At 35.0% G+C, this 21,548-nt stretch overlaps 1 protein-coding gene across 5 annotated transcripts in view; it reads right to left on the minus strand.

Annotated features, from left to right (window-relative positions):
- Positions 1–21,475, minus strand: part of LOC139117518 (stAR-related lipid transfer protein 3-like) — a 54,549-nt gene extending 33,074 nt beyond the window's left edge. The window contains exons 1-7 of one of the 5 annotated variants that reach the window (XM_070680712.1): positions 20,742–21,475; positions 17,197–17,267; positions 8,471–8,719; positions 6,472–6,627; positions 5,730–5,786; positions 2,644–2,797; positions 1,865–1,990 (exon numbers count right to left, since the gene is read on the minus strand). In XM_070680712.1, coding sequence (XP_070536813.1) covers positions 1,865–1,990; positions 2,644–2,797; positions 5,730–5,786; positions 6,472–6,627; positions 8,471–8,719; positions 17,197–17,262 — 808 coding nt within the window. In that variant the 5' untranslated portion in view covers positions 17,263–17,267; positions 20,742–21,475. Of the gene's footprint in view, positions 1–1,864; positions 1,991–2,643; positions 2,798–5,729; positions 5,787–6,471; positions 6,628–8,470; positions 8,720–17,196; positions 17,268–17,387; positions 17,534–20,741 lie in introns of those variants that run through there. The other 4 variants (XM_070680711.1, XM_070680713.1, XM_070680714.1 and 1 more) reach the window with 4 other exon arrangements.
- Between the last annotated feature and the right edge of the window lie 73 nt (positions 21,476–21,548).

A 21,548-nucleotide genomic window follows, 5' to 3' on the forward strand; every position in this document is an offset into this window, starting at 1 on the left:
GTTGGTAAGTAATATGAAATAATCATTCATAATTTGTACATGTGGTCTGCATGATTATATTGACAATATATTGATAAAAAATTTTTTATTGAAATGGGATCAACAGTATGAGAAATACACAATTTTGTATCACTACATTGCTAGTGAATAAAATGTATTCTTACTGCTATTGCAATGTTCAACAAACATCCATGGTGGTAGTTGCTCAATGCAGTGACATACTTGAGTACTCCTCTGTTGTTGTTGATGTATTACCTATTTGCTTGCTTGCACTAGATTTCTGAACAACATCCATAAATTGAAAATTTGGCATTTCATTGGAATGATGCTAAGGGTGATCATGATGAGCATGTAGTTTTGTGACTGAGTATTAACTGAAATGACAGAATCCTTTAAGGTATATTGTTTGTTTTATCATAGTTTGCATACTTGTAACCTATGACCAATTAACATGTTAAATCTTACATGTCAACTAATAGATGTTGTGTTGTTGATTTTATTTTCTAATGTCTCAGTTTTTGCAAGAGTAAAAGGTATACTGGTCCAGTTATTTTAAGATCCTTGTTACTTCCTACATGTATGACATGAATTGTAGTGCACAATAATCTAGCTTCACATGTGACAGTCATGTCTGATTCAGAGGAAATTTGGAGGCACAGTAGAGAAGATTGACAGAATTATTTAACCCTAAAGCCTGACTATTTCCCTCAAAATAGTTCATTATAAAATATTTCCTCGTGACAATTGACGAAGATTGTGTGCTTGGCAGGATAGTGTCATCATTCAGAATTCATGTCAATGTGTAGCCTGTTTGACAGAAAACTGGGGCTTGATTAGTGTCAGGGACTTTAGGTAGCAATTAGGGTTTTTTACAATTTCTTACTGTAGTCAATCTCTTGAAGATTGCAAATTCAGGATAAAATTCAACTCCGACCTTCAGACCGGGTGAAGTTAGAAGCTTTATAGGATAAAAGTGCAATGTGATAAAATGGTTTTAGGATTAAATGCTATGGAATGAAGTGACATTGAACAAAGTGAAAACAAACCAATTACATTACTTTGTATTAGAAAAGTACTATGTACATGAACTAATGTAGGTCAAGTGGGTCCAATCTTGATAAAGAGATTTTGTCTCATGTGAGTGTTAGCCCTCTGTCATTTTACAAATGATAAAAAATATCACAATTACATTCTATAGCCTTCAAAGTCTTCAAAATGGGCATTTAAAACTTTTGTTTGTAATTTGTAAGTTATGTGACTATGTATACATAGCTATTGATAATGTTGGGTCACAGTTCTTGCTAACTGTTTAAAATTTAATCAACGTGACAAAATTGTGAACATAATGATCATTTCAAGTGGTATTGATATAATGTTGATGATTATTTCACTGTTCTGGGGCCTTTATCCACAACAAGCAGTTGTGATCAGCCTGTTCAAGAAATATAAATCTTACTCAAGTTACTGTCAAGTGACAATGGTGGCATAATTTATTTGAATAAGATTTTATATATAATAACAATTGTCAGATTTTTTATAGTGAAGGCCGTTCAAGACTATTTCAAATTAATTGAAGTATATTCTCTAAGGTTATTACATGTAGTTCTTACAGTTTTGCCATCAAGAATGCACTCTGTACGGTATTTCTGTTTGTTTGTTTGATGTTTGTGATATAAGTGTACAGAATGTATTACTTATTGACGTTCATGAAATCAATATATTTCTGCTTGGTTGGTAATGTTTACTCATTTTGTTACCAATCATTATCCATCACATGTTGATGAAAATCACTGTATTGCATATGATGTGACATTAATTTGCATGACTTGGAAGAGTAACTGCATTCTGATTTGTGGAAACTTACCACTAGGTGTATAAAATTCCGATCCAGGATCTGATCGATAGGATTCAAAACGATTCGTCCTCTGCGGTTGATTACTGCCTAGCAACGGAGCTCTTTCACTTGATGATGCAATCTGTCTCTCGTACACTGTTGAAAACAAGAAACATTTTGTTTGTAGTCATGTGAACAGTAAGTGATGGTTAATCCTTTTTTATGAGCTTGAATTTTATGGAAGTGAAAGTTGAGTGAAAGTGAAAGAGAAGTTCAAAACAGTTCTTGTGACTTGCGTATTTTGAAACATCCATATACAACTGTTGGTAATCATATCAAGTGAAGTTTACGGAAGAAAGTTTTATTACAGTTTCACAAAAACTAAATGTGCTCTCAAATAAATTCTGTCAGGAGGTTGGGAACTGTAACCTCCTTGGATATAAAAGAACAAATATGTGCTGGTACGTCACTTTGACACCTGTAACTATACACAACTAAGACGTCTGTCTGTATTAGCCATCCTTACCATAACTGTGTGTGTATATAGTAGCTGATATGATAGTGATATAAAACCTTCCAAATATGTCATGTTGAATAGCACTACATCACATGCACTGATAGCAACACAACAAATGCACTAGACATTAACCAATAAAATGCTGTTCATTAGGGGAAGCATATCCATTTACGTGTTGATGATCACTAAGATCGGCATCTAGGTCAATTCAGCAATTCTTTGGCCATGTACACTTTTAGCCATGGTAGTTCATGAGTATTTACTGATTTGTTGGAAAATTGGACTGACTTACTGTGAGCAAATTTCTTCTCCCTTGGAAGAACTTTCCAATCTAGCAGCCATGTTTCTATCCATGCCATTGCAAAGGATATGAGAAATATTATGTAATCTAACGGATGGCTAGAACCTCGATGACATTCGTCTGGTAATGTGCTACTTTTCTGGTTCTGTTGAATAAACGGAATATAATTAATAGATTTGTATTTGTTGACAGTCATTGATTCCACAATCATCTACTCAAGGTTTATTATACCCTTACAGCATAAACCCTTCTGTAATTGTAGACACTGAAGTTTTTTAGTGACTACCAAAAAACATGACTCTCACCAATACATATGGCTTGACATCAAAGTTGCAGTATGGTCTGGGGAATAAACTGCATTGTTTGTTTGTAATCTGAGGACAAGTATTAAACAATTTGAAGTGCATAACGGGCTCTGATTGTGAATGGGCTTTAGGTGTGATCCACAACACATACACAAACAGACCGCCCTTTCAATCACAGTAGAATGCAAGTTTTGAAAGGGATATAAAATTGACGCTGTAATAAAAACATAGGGCCAAAGTCCCTGAAGCTACTATAGACATGGATACAAAATTAAGTATTTCCTGACTGTATGAAATTATCTTACTAAGGTCATCCTAGGGACTTGTAAACCAAATATTAAAGCTGTCTGACCAGCGGTTTTGAAAGAACAAGCAACTCAACAGTTGACAGAGCTCTGCTGTGTTATGTAGAGAATAACCTTTTGTGACACATGTATTGATGAAGAAGGTGGATATCTTTGATTAACATTGTAAGTGAGCTCTGTTGAATAAGTTGAGACTGTACATACTCAGAGAAAGCACACTGAAGAGACAAATGTTTGAAACTTAAGAAGTTCAAGGTCATCAAAAGCATTATAAGGAATCATGTAACTTTCATTGCACTGTTTACACAGATTGCATAATTGCTATAAATAGCACATGAGGAATCTTACAGCGAAGCTTTACCATAAAAACCCTATCACTTTGACCACTCTTTTAATTGACCAGTCTATTTTTTTCCTCAAAAAGTAATTTTATTTTATCCTTACCAAGTCAACCATAAATGGAAATTAGAACTTTCTCTATCTCTATCTCTATCTCTATCTCTATTGACTATTTTGAGCAATTTCTTTTAGATAACATACAGGGCACAATAAATGACGGTTCAGAATATGTCAAAGTTGGGATTCAGGAAAGTTGCCTTTACATGTTTTAATCCTCAAAGATGGTAATCATTTCACTATGAACTGTCACAAAAAGTTGAACTTTCTGATAATTCTACACTAAAATTATTTTGGCTTTGATGATTTCCTAATTAATTCAATTATTTAAAATCATATTAATTATTTTTTTCTGGGTGAATTGATAGACATGGATACAAAATTAAGTATTTCCTGACTGTATGAAATTATCTCACTTTAATAGGTCATCCTAGGGACTTGTAAACCAAATGTTAAAGCTGTCTGACCAGCGGTTTTGAAAAAACAAGCAACTCAACAGTTCACAGAGCTCTGCTGTGTAATATGTAGAGAATAACCTTTTGTGACACATGTATTGATGAAGAAGGTGGATATCTTTCATTAACATTGTAAGTGAGTTCTGTTGAATAAGTTGAGACTGTACATACTCAGAGAAAGCACACTGAAGAGACAAATGTTTGAAACTTAAGAAGTTCAAGGTCATCAAAAGCATTATAAGGAATCATGTAACTTTCATTGCACTGTTTACACAGATTGCATAATTGCTATAAATAGCACATGAGGAATCTTACAGCCAAGCTTTACCATAAAAACCCTATCACTTTGACCACTCTTTTAATTGACCACTCTATTTTTTTCCTCAAAAAGTAATTTTATTTTATCCTTACCAAGTCAACCATAAATGGAAATTAGAACTTCTCTATCTCTATCTCTATCTCTATCTCTATTGACTATTTTGAGCAATTTCTTTTAGATAACATACAGGGCACAATAAATGACGGTTCAGAATATGTCAAAGTTGGGATTCAGGAAAGTTGCCTTTACATGTTTTAATCCTCCAAGATGGTAAGCATTTCACTATGAAACTGTCAAAAAAGATTGAACTTTCTGATAATTCTACATAAAAATTATTTTGGCTTTGATGATTTCCAAATTAATTCAATTATTTAAAATCATATTAATTATTTTTTTCTGGGTGAATTGATAGGGTTTATACAGTACAAGAATTACATACAATGCAAGTCAAATTTTGACCAAAAATGACAAAAAAATTCCTTAAAAATACACATTTGCATATTTCATCACAATTTGAACAAATCTAAGTTGGGTTACCCCTAGGGACCTGTATACCAAATAACAAAGCTGTCTGACCAGCGGTTATGAAGAAGAAGATTTTTTATCAAAAAACACCTTTTTGGCATTAATTTGCCTATTTTCAACAATATCAAAAAATTAAAAAAATTAGTTTCTCAAAATCATATTTTTAATCTACACAACAAATATCGAATCAGTAAGTACTGCGGTTCTCAAGATATTTGAGTGGACGGACGCCTCACAAACGGACATACATACATACATACATACATACATACATACAGACTGACGCCGGACGCCGGACGGATACCCATCCCAATAGCTTCTATAGACTATAGTCTATAGTAGCTAATGAATTAAGATACATTCTGAAATATTCTTGCTTTTCTGAAATTACTGGTACATACTTCGGTTTGACAGAGTACAGTTTGTTGTCCAAAGACATGTAACCACAGCTACCTGTAAATAACCTTTACAGCTTGTAATTTGACATTGAGTTGAAAAGAAGCACTCTGATCTTGCAAGCCCTGACAATTTAAGCTGGAACCAAGATACCTGAAAGCTAGCCCTCACAACCAGTATCTCAAAACATGAAATACAAGAAAATTGTCAATAGAGCATGAATGCAACTGCCAGATCTGTTATGAAAATAGGAGGAATGCACAACTTTTTTTATTACACCTTTATAATATATCAACATTCTTTATCGCATGACAAAACTGGACCACACAAACTACAGCTTACATGTCTATGATGATTTTGACTTGACTTTACTTACCCAGTCAAAGACGATGACTTTGGATATAAGGAAGGCACACGTGGCAAAGGTTGTAAACTGAAAAATATAGAGAAATTCTGATTATAGGAAGAGTTAGATACTAGGAAAGGTTGTACACATGTTGTGAATTGAATAATACTTCCTTTCTGTCTTTTAACAAGAAGAACAGTGTTTTTTTCGGTAAAATTAGGTTTACCAAAAGAGCTTGTGGCATTGAAAAATATAAAATTATAATTGTTTAAAGTACATTTAAGTGCTAAATTTTACAGTTGATTAATAAACCATTTTCACTGAAGAATAGAAATGTAAAACAAGTATGGTTGACAATGTCTTCCGATCCATTGCTCAACATCATATCATTAGCCAACAATAAAAGTAACACTATACTTAACAGATGTTTATCAAACATCCTATCCATGTAGTTTCTTTCATTGCAACTACCCTGTAATAACTATTTCATATGATTTTTCACATTCATTATGCAGGCACATAAACATAAAGTATTAAATAAATTTAATAGATCAATGTTATTGAAGTCTTTTTTACAGCTGCAAAAATATGATCAGACAACAAAATTATATTTAGAGATTATATTAAAATGTTCTTTTAGAGTATAAATAGTCTTGCTAGCATATACAGATATAACATAATATCTGCTATTTCAAACAAGGTAACGCTAACATTATTAATATTGCACAAACATACAGAAGTCAAGGCGTTATTAACGAAAGAATATACTTACTGCAACCATAAACCAGTGTTTACTTTTGCACAGTGCATAGGCCAATAAGAGTAGAATAGCCCTCACAGCTGACAGCAAAACAATATCAAATAATGAAGTTTTGAAGTTGTATTTCTCTAGTTGACAATGAAACTCTGTTTTCAAACCAAGAGATATCTGTAAAAGACAGAATATCAGGTAATTAAGAAATATGATTCTTTTAACTGAGGTCTCTGAGGATACAAATCACAATGCATTATGGGAAATGAAATCTACAATACTGTGTGTTTCAGGCCTTCATTTTTATTAGCTCCGCTGTCAGCAACGCAAAGCTTATCAAATAGGTTGATTTTCCGTCGTCTTCCGTCGTCGTCGTCCATCGTCGTTGTCGTCGTCTGTCATCGTCCGTTAACAATTGCCTTCTCCTCTGAAACCGCTAGTCCGATTGCTTTGAAATTTTATATGCAGTTCACTTGGGGTGACCTTACTTAAGTTTGTTCAAATCGTGGTGAAATTTGCATATTTGTATTTTTTTGGGGCACTTTTTGGTGTTTTTGGTAAAAAAATCTTCTTCTTTGAAAGCGCTTGTCCGATTGCTTTGAAATTTGATATGCAGTTTATTTAGGGTGACTTCAGTCAGATTTGTTCAAATTGTGATGAAATTTGCATATTTGTATTTTTAAGGCAATTTTTGTCATTTTCGGTAAAAAAAATCTTTAAAAATCTTCTTCTTCAAAACTACAAGTCAGATAGCTTTGATATTTGGTACATATGTCCCTAGGGATGATCTATTTCAGATTTGTTCAAATTGTGCTGAAATATGCAACTTTGCATTTTTAAGGCAATTTTTGCCATTTTTGGTCAAAAAATGTATTTCTCAAAAAGTACTCATCTGATAGTTTTGAAATTTGGTATACAGGTTTATATAGATAATATGTATTGAATTTCTGATGAAATCTGTAATTTTGTATTTTCGGGGCAATTTTTGCCATTTTTGGTCAAAAAATGTGTATTTCCAAAACTACTCATCTGATAGCTTTGAATTTGGTATACAGGTTCCTACAGATGAACTAAATGATATTTATTGAAATAATGATGAAATTTGCAATTTTGAATTTTTGGGGCAATTTTTGCCATTTTTGGTCAAAAAAATGCGTTTCTCAGAAAGTACTGGTCTAACATCCTTGAAATTTTGTTTACAGGTTTCTATAGATGAACTAAATTTGTTCTTTTGAAATTATGATGAAATCTGCAATTTTTATTTTTAGGGGCAATTGTTGCCATTTTCCGTCAGAAAATTTTATTCTCCAAAAAACTACTCATCAGATAGCTTTGGTTGACATGTTCTTAGGGATGATCCGATGTGATATATTCCAAATATGATGAAATCTTCAATTGTGTATTTTTGCAGCTTATTTTAGCCACTTTTTTCTGGCCACTGCATTGAGCTATCAAAGATTTCCACCTTCTTCATCAACATGTGTCAAAAATAGTTATTCTCTACATAAACACAGCGAAGCTATATTGGCCGCTAGGTTGCTTGTTGAATCTTGCATATGATATCTTTGAATATGTAGTGACCAAACTTGAGTAAAAAATAAACTGAATAATTGTTCCGTCTTTTTTCGGAAAACGCCCCTTCAAAGTGTGTTCCCTGTACGACCATTTGACCCTTCTTTGCATATGTCACAAAAGTGCCCATCATGATTATTCAAATTTATCACACCAGTCAAAGCGATGCTATGAGAATTTAAAATCTCCCGCCCAGTGTATGCAAATAGCCGTGTCATCAGTAATCCCCTGATGTGCGCCCAAGATCCTGTAACATCCCCGTAACTAATGTCAAATGTACAACTACAATCTTGGGGATATATATATATATATATATATATATATATATATATATATATATATATATATATATATATATATATATACACACACACACACACACACACACATATATACATGAAGCACTGTATGTTTTATACTATGGATGGTATTCAGTTCAGATACTTACACTAGCATGCAACATCCATAGCAAGAATATGAACAGGAGATCAAAGAGTGTTACAAGACAGAACATCCGTCGTACTGATGAGAATTTCATTTCTCGTTCACTGTATATCATGTGATCACTACTGTAAGACTGCGATTGGTTACTTTCAACATCATGTGGATTGTAAGATGTTTGAGGCAAAGCACCGTAGAGAACATTAGCAGCATGTTTGGCTGTTTCTTCTCTGGTGCTATCAGTCATGTCTTCTTCCTGTGTGTACACAAACATGAACCATCATTTGTCAGTGCAGTTCTTCATAGAGTAGCCCTGTTTTTCTGTCATTTAATTTGTCAATGAAAAAATTGTGTAGTTTTCATGAAGGCTATCAGCAATTGAATATTTGAGACTCAGAGATCATTCACATATGTATGTTGGTTTTAACCATGCTATCCCCTGATACACTACAAGAATATAATAAATCCATCTTTTCAGTACAATTTTATATTTGTACAGTACTTGTGCAAGGTATGAAAGAGCCTTTCAAATTTGAGTACTTAGAAAACACATAGGGAGATCACTATGAAAATGTTAGAATTTACAAACAAAATACAATAAATTTATCTGTAGAGCAGAGTACTGGTAAACTGATTGTTGTTAGTAATTACAATCAGTTATATTGATGAATGTAGATAACATTTCAATAGGGTGATTTGCATAAACAAAGATGGCTGTATGAGACACAGATACATGGATGCAGAACCTAAAATATCCGGAACTATACTTAGTACAATATCTGTGCATTCATTTTTGTATAATTAAATTAATAATACTTTTACATTTCACATTTTCAATGTAAATATTCTTAACCATCCAACCACCAGGACAGTTTATCTCCATCTTTGTAAAGACTTCAAAATCCCGTAAATTTCAAAAATTCAGCATTGTCACAATTCTATTCTACACTTGTCAAAGCAGAAAGCTTCAAGCAAAGGTCCTTACACCAAGCTACAGTCTTACATAGCTTTGACAAAGACAAAGCAACAACAGATGAAAACATAAAATCTTTCAAAATAATACAGGTTAGTAACTTTGTTTGTTATTTGTTGGTTCATAATCCTTCGTAGTCCTGCAGTCAAGTTTGCTAAAACCTGTATACATTCTTTTAATGTTAGTCTATTCAGAATTGAATGTTTCATACCACCAGTCCAATGGTAAGTTTACTGGTCCAAGATAAAAAAAATAGCGTCAATGACACTGTAGCTCCCATCCTGGACTATTTAGTGTTTGTTCTCTGGTCAGATATTTGAACATGTGTGAAAGGGATAAAGTGCATGAAGTGAAAATACTTAAATGTAATGTACTGGAGACAGTGAAATATGTTTAATGTATTTATTCAGAATATAAAATGGAAAAAATACAGAATTAGATATATCGAATACTGTGATACAACCATTAACTCAACAAGTCATTTACAATGACATAGTCCCCACTTGTAATAGGAGTATTAGTCTTGATGGGGCAGGAAAATGTGGTCATTAAGAAGTATCACTGGAGTGTATATGTTGAGATCTATGGGCACATAGGTCTATGTCGTTGTTCCCAATTTGAAACACATGAGGCATGTCTAAGTTATGGTTCTAAATCGGGAAAAAAGATCAGACCTCTAGCAGTATTGGCCAGCCAAGAAATACATATGCGCATTATAAATGAGGTACAAGATGTGACATCTTAAGGTCTAATATCCTATCAAAATTGGAGGGTATAGAACTTGTGGTTACTGAGATATGCATATATATGTATAATCAAGGTCAAAGGTCATTGAGGTCACATGACATTTTGGAAAAAAAAATTATATTGCTAATTAATCCCTATATGCCAAAAAATCAGATCTCTAGCTCTATTCGCTTGCCCAGAATTAGATGTGTACATAATTAATGAGGTACAATATGTGGCGTCATAAGGTGTCCCATCATACCATACATGAAGGGTGTAGCACTTGTGGTTACTGAGTTATAGACAAATATGTATATTTGAGGTCAAAGGTCACCGAGGTCACGTGACATTTTGTCAAAAAAATTGTATTGCTAAGTTATCCCTATATACCAAAAATCAGACCTCTAGCTCTATTGGCTCGCTCAAAATTAGATATGTGCATAATTAATGAGGTACAATATGTGGCGTCATAAGGTGTCCCATCATACCATATATGAAGGGTGGTAGTACTTGTGGTTACTGAGTTATGGACAAATATGTATATTTGAGATCAAAGGTCATCAAGGTCACATGACATTTTGTCAAAATATCCAAGATATCTGCGTGAACGGATGGACTCACGGATGGACGAACAGACGGACATGACCCAATCTATAAGCCCACTGGACTTCATTCGTGGGGACTAAAAATTGTGTCACTGCATCCTTTTTGCAATATGAATACGATGAGAAACTAAATTTTTATTTTTCGTGGCCTTATACATGGGAGTCTATGGAGATCTGCCTTATACATGGGAGTCTATGGACGTGTAAACTAAAAATATGCAAATTTCACCACGATTTGCCCAAATTTGGGAAAGGTCACTCCTATGCACTTCCATACCAAGTTTCAAATCAATCGGACTTGTGGTTTCAGAGAAGGAGATTTTTTGACCAAAAATGGGAGAAAATTACAAAAAAATTCATGAAAAATAGCAAGTCCAAGATACTGACCCAAGATGTGCACAATCATTTCATGTCAGCCCAAAGTACTTACATGCTAATTTTTCATGTAATCTGCTCAGTGGTTATTGAGTTTTTTCAATTTTGACTGTTTTTACATTTTTTCACTTAATTTGCATATTTTTGGCAATGACAACTTCATTTGAACAAAATCTCATCTACAGCCCATCATCCATGTACACACCAAATATCAAGATGAAATGTACAGCGGTTTTGGAGTTTTTGATGTTGACGGACAGACATACAGACATACATACAGACATACAGACATACAGACATTTTTCTAGCCTATAAGAATAGCTTCCATCGCCATATATACATATGGCTATGGGAGCTAAAAACAATGAATGAAGTTAGAATTCAGATCATGAGATTTGCTGACCCCTATGATACTGCATTCATTTGTTGTAAACTTACCCATGGCTTTGTATGAATGTGAAAAGAATCAAACAAATGCAAAGGTTCCTCCATTTCAATTTTATCAAAGACTGTGGGTATCTAAATACTTTATCATGTCATAACACTTTGTAACCATGTACTCTTGGTGTAAAAACCATAAGCAAAATTACAAAAGCAACCAAATCAATGCCACCAGTGTTGTTTTTCATGCATAACTTTCTTTCTGAAAACTCTTTCCATACAATAAAACCATGCAGCTTGTGCAGCCCATAACAACACTCTAAGTAAATAAGTCTGTCAGCCATTTGTCAAACATACCAATCCTAAGTATTTTCAAAACTTGATAGCTTTTTGTTGCTTTATATCTATGAAAAATGGTGCCTTTTATGGCACTTAATGGTAGTTCTTATCTCCAGGGTGAAAAAGGCAGTTCTTCAAACTTAGATACAAACACCATGATTGGTACACATGATAACAACGAATCAACTACACAATAAAGAAAACACTATAAATTTAGGGCAGGAATGAGTTGGAGACTTCTGTCTTTTCACGGTCATGAGTACAAAACCTTCATTTGGTTGTACAATGGATTAATATTTGTAAATGTAAGCAGTATTAGAACATCATAAATAAAATCCCTGACTGTCCAATTAAGAGATCCCTTTGAGTACATTAATGGATCTACTCAGGTAAAGTCATGATTTGTGGCTTTGACAGACATTTTAATTGTATTCAGAGACTATAAAAAACTTAGCGTAGTGTTTAAAAATACTTCAAATGGTTGTTTTGAGCAAAGCGTTTCATGATACCATATTTCTTAACTCCTTGAGATTTCATTTTGCTATGTCTGAGTTGAGAAGGGACAACAACATTCAAGAACATTCAAGTTATTCTGATCTGTGCACATAAAGAACTTAAAGGGACAAAGTCGGCCATTTTTTCATGAATTTTGATTGATACAAGATACTACTTATGTTGTTTGACATGTTGAAAAATACTGAATAAATGGGTGACCATGCATATATTCGACCCCGGTTGTAGATAATTGTGAAAATGAATCAATGGTCATGACCATTAATGCATTTTCGCCATGGTTTCATTTGTCTAAAACCGGGGTCAAATATATGTATGGTCACCCATTCATTATGTTTCAAAATGTCAAACAATATGGTAGTATCTCGTATCAAACAAATTTCATGAAAAATAGCCGACTTTGTCCCTTTAAACAAATCTTGCATTTTCCACATGACATGATTACTTTTTGAGAGTCCGTCAATTCACTCATAGAAAAAAAACCCTGATTTAAAAAAGACTGTAATTTGTCAGATGCTATTCTCACAAACCCTTGACAAATAATTGTTTATATCTGTTCAAAGCAACTGAGTTCTATTATTGCAATTGTAAAATTAGAAACTGGGTAATTAGAAAAACAGAGACTTGAATGTTATCCTGATGTCTGAGACAGAAAACATGTATATTTATTGTGATCTGACAAGACTGAATATTGTTGAGTAATACCATTTTTGCCTATGGTAAACCTTGTGTGTTGACTTTTCAGATCCTCAGATTCAGATCCTCAGATCTCAGATCTTATAACTTCAGACGCAGATTCGAATTTAGAAGCCTTTTACAATACCCGTATTAACAGTATGATTACAATATTTAGAACAATAATTTAAAATATGTGTACAAGGCAGGTATGAAACAAAAAAAGGGTCTACATAAACGATTTTGCTCAGCAAGTTTCAACGCACACGCGTTTACAATTACAGATTAGCTAACTTGCTTCTTCCGACCCCTGAATTCCTGATTTAGCCTGGGGTGACTGGCCTCCAACATGGATTAGCTATATTCCCTTGCCATCAATATTACAAACGATGGTAAAATATGGACAGTCGATTTCCAGCATTTACATGATCGTCGCGTCGCGGTCTTGATCGTTCGATCGCTGGTGGCGTGTTTATCTCTATGTATTGACTATAGAGGGCGTATATTGGCATGAGGCATTTGAACGTTGACTGATTGCCTACACACGTGATCACATAACAAGTGGAATCATTGCGCACCCAGCTTAGACTGATGACGTTCTGATTCTGAGATCGAAGTTTTTAATTTCAAGATTCAAGATAGAAATAAAATTATTTCTAAAGCCTTTTGAAATCTAAATTATATCTTATTTATCAGTATATTACATCAAACTGTGAAAGACAGTTGTGAAATTTTAATTCCGAATTTGCGTCTGAAGTTATAGGATCTGTGATCTGAGATCTGAGGATCTAAATCTGAGGATTGAGGATCTGAATCTGAGGATCTGAAAAGTCAACTCTACTGCCACAGGTACTTGTGTGGCTGCACTTTGAAAGCTGAACAGAAATATAGGTTTTTATCCTCTTTTTTTTCGGGGGGGGGGGGGGGGGGGGGGGGAGGAGGAGGGGATCCATAATTTTTTTTACTGAAGTTACCACAATTTACTACCATTAATTGACTGCCTTTTCAATCATGAAGTATGGACCAATTTTAAGTAAATGCATGGCTAATACCTCATCAGTCAATAATCTTAAGTAAGATATATCTCAAACATTCAGAAAGCAAAGCATGATTCACTAAACATGTAAATGATATGTTAAATACCAGATGAATAGTTAAGTGAACTACAAGTACCAGGAAACTAATGTAAATAATAGCCATATGACTTGACCCTTGTCAGTCCTGTGTGACATAACATAACATGATGTTTACATAATGTAGCTAAATATAGGTACATGAAATTGAATTGAACAGACTGCGCATCTACCAGTATGTTGTTGTTGTTGTCAATACATGGACTCACATATCTTGAAACATTGTTGCAGTGTTGTAACCATTACTGGTGATATAGAATATTCTAATAAAGGAGAGGTAATGATATTTGTAACCTAGATGATAGACCAATAAGTTTTAGCAATTCTTCTGTTCATGCTATAAAGATCTCTGTTGATTGTTTGCATTTGTTGACTGTGAATCATAAATTATAATTGTGTGATTTGACCAATGAATGCTACAATTAACTTTTACATCAAATGACAGAATCTAGATTTAATCCACTTTCAAACTGAAAGGTTCTGTTAACATGCTGTAAATGTTTTATGAAATTGGATGAATTATTATTTCATTATAGAATATTCTGGTAATAATGCTTCTTGTTAAGATGTACATGTAAGGGAGCGTTCAGTTTTTACGGCCTGGGGGGGGGGGGCGGCAAAATCTTGTCGCCGGTGTTCAAAAAAATATAGACCCCCCCCTGCATTTTTTGTGAAAAAAAGATGACCCCCCCTTTGTCAGACGAAAAAAATTGATGACCCCCCCCCCTGAAAAATAACCAAAACCCATATGTCAAATTTACCCGCATGGTTTGGATTTGAACTCCGGTACGCGGCGCACTTTATTCGATGCCAGTGCACAAACTTCTCAGCCACATCCATTGAAACGTCTGTTAATTAGGACGACTGTAAGGCAATTTTAACTTCATTTCCATAGACAACTCATGTCCATGGACATTGTATAAAGTAAACTTTATTGGAGTGGTTCGCCAAAGGCAGCCCTCCGGTTAAGAGGGTCATGGGCCATTACGTAAAGTCAACTTTATTCTAGTGGGCCACCAAAGGTGGCACGCCGGTAAAGAGGGTCGATCATGGCTATTGCATAAAGTAGACTTTACTGGACAGGGCCGCTGAAGGCGCGCGGCCATTACCATTATTCAGTGCGTGATCCCAGGGGTCCCTCAAAAATGTTTCTAATACAAGCCGCGGCTTCAATTGGGAATTTTACGGTAAGATTGCCATGGGGTATTACATAAAGTCAATTTATTGTAGTGGGCCGCCGCAGGCGGCCCGCCGGTAAAGAGGGTCAATCATGGCCATTGCATGAAGTAAACCTAATTGGAGTGGGCCGCCAAAGGCGTCTGCCCGTTAAGAGGGTCATGGGTAATACATAATGTATATTTATTGTAGTGGGCCGCCGAAGGCGGCCCGCCGGTAAAGAGGGTCGATCATGGCCATGGCATAAAGTGAACTTTATTGTTGGTATTATGTTTTTGAAAATGTGGTGACCCCCCCTTTCCTACCAGTGAAAAAGCGATGACCCCCCCCTTTGCGGATTCCAAAATTATGATGACCCCCCCCTGGATTTTGCCCCCCCCCCCCCCCCCCCCCCCCGGCCGTAAAACTTGAACGGTACCTAAGTGCTGTAACAGTTACGGCGCCTGTCAACAAGTTCCATGAAGGAATTGATGTAATCAATGAACCATCACTTTGATCACTGCACAATACTAAACGAATTCGTAGAAAAACTGAAATAAAATTACTGCAGTTTTCTGAATACTGTAGCTTTCTGAACTAAAAGAAATGTCCTGCAATTATGTTTGAATAAAAATTATAAATATTCACGGCATTTTGCTAAGTTTTGGTTTTGGCTACTGGCACTCAATAACATACATTGACATTTTAACAATTATTCATATATACCTGAGGAAATCCAAAGGACTCTAGCAACATAAAGATTTGTCTTATCATCCTTGACAAAGACACTGATATAATTACACATTGGCACATTGACTACTGCCGTTATGGGACACATGGCACTCTTTTCTGTTTTTATGCATAAAAAATGATCAAACACCTTCTTAACAACCTACCATGAACCAAAACAATGAGGATGGGTCGGTACAAACTCTAACACAGCAAACACTAAACATGTAGAATACCATATACACATACATGGAGTCAGCATATATTTCTGGCTTGTACCAGAAATTACATCATCACTTTCCATTGTTAGATTATCTATGCAAGCTGGAGTAACGGTCTGTGGTGTTTCGTTTTTCAGTATTGTTTCATGATACTGATCAAAATAAGTATGTGACACTTATACCAGAAGGGGCTCTTTGTCCTTTGAAAATTTGAAAATATCTATTCTATTACATGACAAACCTGAAATCATTGTATATATAGTGATGTAAAAACCATCTTGGCCATTTAATTTGTGTAAAACGTGAAAGACGTGTGCGCGGGCTCTAACCTACGTATGACCTCTCACTAGGTTATAAAATGCACTGATCAGTTTAATGCAGAATGCAGAAAGTTTGTGGTAAATTTTGTTACTTGTGGCGACATATCTGTTATAAATGATGTTGATATTAACAAGAAGTTGCAAAGAATGTCGTCAGGAAATAACAAGGAGGGAATATACTGTTTTGTTACGTTGATAAAAATGAAAGAATGGCAGCACGTATGCACAGTTATTTATCAAGTCTTGTGATTTACTTTGGATTATCAAGGAAATCAGAAAGAGAATGAAAGACATTAATTGAATCTCAGTAAGTTTATACTCAAGGTCATTGTAGGATCTATCAGTATGAGGTACTAGCTTTTTTACTGGAAGGCAAACATAAAAGAAAATATATTTACATCTGAAAGGCGATTATGAGTAAGTCTTGGACCAACACCATAGTGGCAGAAGCCAGGCAATAAGCGGATGTTATTTGCAAAGGCTGGTTAGAAGTGCCTAGATTGTCATGCCGGCTATAGAAACCCAAAGAAAACCAAGCTCTGTTATGGACTACAGCTGCATTAGAATGAACATGAAATGACAACTTACGACTAAGGGAAAGTATTCCGCGTCGCGATACTTGCGACTCTGTCCACTCTTATGTGAACGTGACATGTTGGCTGAAAACACAAGGATAAAGAATTGCACGTAAAATGATCACAAAGACCCTTCAGACTTCATGTGGCATGTACGTTCCCCATTACATATTTATCATTAACTACAGGATTGAAGTTTGGTACCTACGATTTGAGATCATGATATGACCACAATGTCCTAAATTTAGTGAGAAATGTCATTGTTGTCCGGTATAAACCATCTCTCTGGTACGGCCACCCCGCTAGTCTGAACTGGGATGACCCGACCAGTGACGTGATTGAGTTTCTGTTCACTGTCATGTGATTGCCAGCAGTTTGACCTTTGTAGTATAATCATGAATTATTCATAAGGGTCATGAGGCTAGACATTGTATAGCACATCACTGCACATTATACAACCAGAACAATATGACACTGTAGTACAACGTGAGTATGTCGTGATTGTATCGATCACCAAAAGATTTCCTCAGTTATGGATAACCAGACACAGTCTCGCAAATCAATGTATCCATTTGGAACTCTTCTACCATAAATGAAGATACAACCAATTTTTTTTTAAAATTGATCAAGACAGTAAGAAAATGAGATCAGTTGAATTAATGACCACGTAACAGTTACTTCATGGCTATGTATCAACATACAATAGGTGAATTAACAATAGTGTGGTGTGTCAACTGTTTTGTCCACTCACATAGGAAGTAATGAACAAGTCCATATATTCTTTTGCATAGTTTCTGACTGACATCAACACTGATGCACATGTACACTAAGTGAGTATTCTTGAAAGGAAAGAAATCAAAATATTCTGATCGAGTGTGGCTGGTAGATTTTAACAGCCTCATACAAAATATTTTCATAGTGAAATATTCATTAGCATGCCATTATTCAGACCTATCCACAGCTTGTTTAGGCTATTCTTCAACCAGATATCCTTCATCTTGCAATAATCCCTACACAACAAATACCCAACAGTGTGGTATTTATTATTTTCTTCCAGCAAAGAATGGACAAAATCTCCAACTATTGTTTCTGATGATGCAGGTTGAAGATTAATTTGAAGTTTCTGCTTTCTACATGCATGCTATACAGATGTACAGTCACTATCAATCATTTTTAGGGCAATAATTAAACAACTGTTGACAGTAACATATCATCAACTAAGATCTTGTAATTTTAAAGCCCTGTCTTGAAACTATCAAATGCCCAATTTTTAGCATGTATGGCATCTTGAATCAAAGCAAACAGAGGTGGAATGTTGTAAGATTTTTTGTTCTCAAAGACACAAACATCCAAATTATAAAATGTGTAGATAAGCACCAAAAACACAAATAAGAGCCGCTACAGTAGCAATGAATGAAAACAATTTGAAACTGAATAAAATATGTATAAAATGTCCTGCAGATGTACTTCTGCAAAATATGACTTGGAAGGCAATTTCAGACTAGCAAGTCTAACAAGGACCATGAAACTTCTACGTGAAGAAATACTGTAAAATTCTCGAAAAGTATGCCAATTTTACATTTTCAGTGGAAGAATACAATACAAAAGATTTAAAATGGTTATACAACTTTGCAGGGTATTTATTACAGAGAACAAGCATTCGCTGACAGTGAGTCAACAAAGCCAAAGTAATTCTTTGTTGAGCATTACAATTTATATGAGAATTGATTTGGCAACACTAATTGTAATTGATATAACATTATGCAAATAAAAAATACAGCATGATGTATCCAAACATTGTCTTATGAAATGATGCAGCGATGATGGTTAAGAACCACTCCAAATGACATGAAAAGATTTCATAACTACTGAGAAGATTTCATAACTAATGCAAAGATTTCATAACTAATGCAAATATATCATAACTTATGAAAAGATTTCATAATTAATGCAAAGATTTCACAACTATCTAAATCATAAGAATGATTTCTTTGGAAAGAAGTTGGAGTTAATAAATTTCAAAAAAGTTAATAAATTTCATTTGAACACTTTGAATTAAATTCTCTTGATGTTTTTCCTGAGGAGTGCAACCATGGAGGAACTCCAGTGCTTCTTAGAAAAAGTGATTTTATGAACAGAAATTTAAACATTCCTAATAACACAGGAATAATAATTACAGTTAAAACATAGCATTTTGCCACACTTGCTTAAAATGCTGGAAACACACTGAGAAAGTCTAGAATACTGCCACCTCATACACAGGTGTGTTTTCAACACAGCGTCAGGAATCTACTCAGATCAAAAAGTGGATCAGTTGCTAGCACAGTAATATCACAACAAGTCAAATTAGTGTTCTCACAAAAAGTTTTGTTTGCTGCCGATGTAAGATATCTAGATCAACGGTAATACTGTACATGTTGAATTATTAAAATCTATGAAAATGTTGATGAAGAGAATTATTGAGACCAACTTGAACTACTGTTTCTTAAGGTACCATTGATGAGCAGACTGTTTGCCAAATTTTGCTCTACTTTTCCTACTAAGGTCATGACAAACTAAAAAAACAATAATTAAAAAGATCGTAACTTACACAATTCTTTGCGATTGAAATGTCACAGAAATCAATTTTTACTTTAACCAGACACCATCCTCTAATTGTCAGTCTGTTTCAAGTACAGTAACACAAATTCTCTTTATCCAGGATTTGTTCATATCTTTGTGTATATTCTTAAAGAGTGTCAGTTTTCTACATTTTGTAAATTCTCGGCTTTGAGTGGAGAGCTAACTTTACACTAATCTAATTTCATGTAGCATTACGTGAATTATCATTTGTCAAGGTTTCTTTCTTCTAGTTACCACGGATACAGCGAAAATATTGTTACAGTACGCATACCGGTAGTAGAGAATACGTTCTTTTTGCATAAGTTGCTTTTTAATAGATTTGGTGATGGAAAACTTTAAAAGGTACAGGCAGAGATTTACAGCAAGAAATGAAATATTTCCGTTGAAAAAGTGACACGCTAATCTTATAAAGGATTGTTTAAATAATCCTTCAACAGGCCTGAGAGCCATGGGAAGGTTACAAGTTTGTTGGACATAAAAATCGAATGTGGCATAAATTGTGATTAAAAGTTATGAACTTATCCCTCTCTCTGATGAATGACGTGATGTAAACATTTATTTATAGCAGGGCTGTATGATAATCTGAGACCATATTTTTGTAAAGTAACTCCGGGTCTCTTTACCATGACCTTTTATCAACATTTCACTCTTACTATAATCAATAATAAAAATAGCATTTGGCCTTGTCTATTTCGTGAAGACAATACAGCCTAGATACCATTCCAATGTGCTGAGATGTCTAGTTTTTGTTTGCCATAAGTACATGATGTATATATACTCCTCATGTTATACCACACACTGCCACATATAACAACACCCCCCCCCAAGTATTTATCACTCATTGCACCTATATAGGTGTATTAAATTCGTTGACGAAGTCCTTGTCTCTGCTACCTCCATGTTCTGTTTGAATCTGAATGAAAGAGACGTACTTACAGCTGCATTGATGGACATCATAACTGGTAAGTTTTGGATCTTGTAAACATCAATATGAAACTCAAACAGGTTTCTGAGTACGAAGGTTGCTGGAGGAGGTACAGCTGTTAAACAGAACTGTTCTGGTCGATACACCCAAAATCCCGACACCTAATCAGTGATACTGACAACGCTGACCCAGACACAATGGTCAAGGTCAAATCTGTAAAGTTGGAAGGTCAGGGAATTCCGACTGCGGCTGGATATAGTGACAGTACAGTGCTGGCAATGGCTATGGCTACTTGAGTAGCACATCAGCTATCAGCTGCCTTGCTGCCTCGTAGAAATACTTCCTGATTACTACGCCCCCTATCGGTAGGTCTGTGCATACAAACCTGGCGAAACACGTGATGCTTGACTGATTGTCAGGATCTCGGATTCAATCGAACATTTTGTCTATATCGCCGTTTCTGCTGTAATTAAAGCGCCGATCAGAACTGTAGGTTATGCCTGATCAGCTTGTTAGCAATGATTAGAAACGATGCAAACTTCGCGTCCACAACTTTACGTGCTTTGATTACACACAGTGTGTACTACAGTAACGGGTCACGCGCGCCGTGGCGAGTTGAACTGACTTTGTTTTGTGGTAAAGTTACTAAAATCATGGACGTAACGTCCATACTACAACAGAGGGTCCTGACGAGGAATATATTTCAACAGACATTTTGGGCAGAGCAGCTTGTAGACTGCACTGCGCCATGCCGAAGTCACTAATATTTCCCACAGGTCAGTGCGAAACATAACTGCGACGTTGACTTCCGGGTTCCT

This window comes from Ptychodera flava, chromosome 18 (assembly GCF_041260155.1).
Source record: "Ptychodera flava strain L36383 chromosome 18, AS_Pfla_20210202, whole genome shotgun sequence".
Classification (NCBI taxonomy): Eukaryota; Metazoa; Hemichordata; class Enteropneusta; family Ptychoderidae; genus Ptychodera; species Ptychodera flava.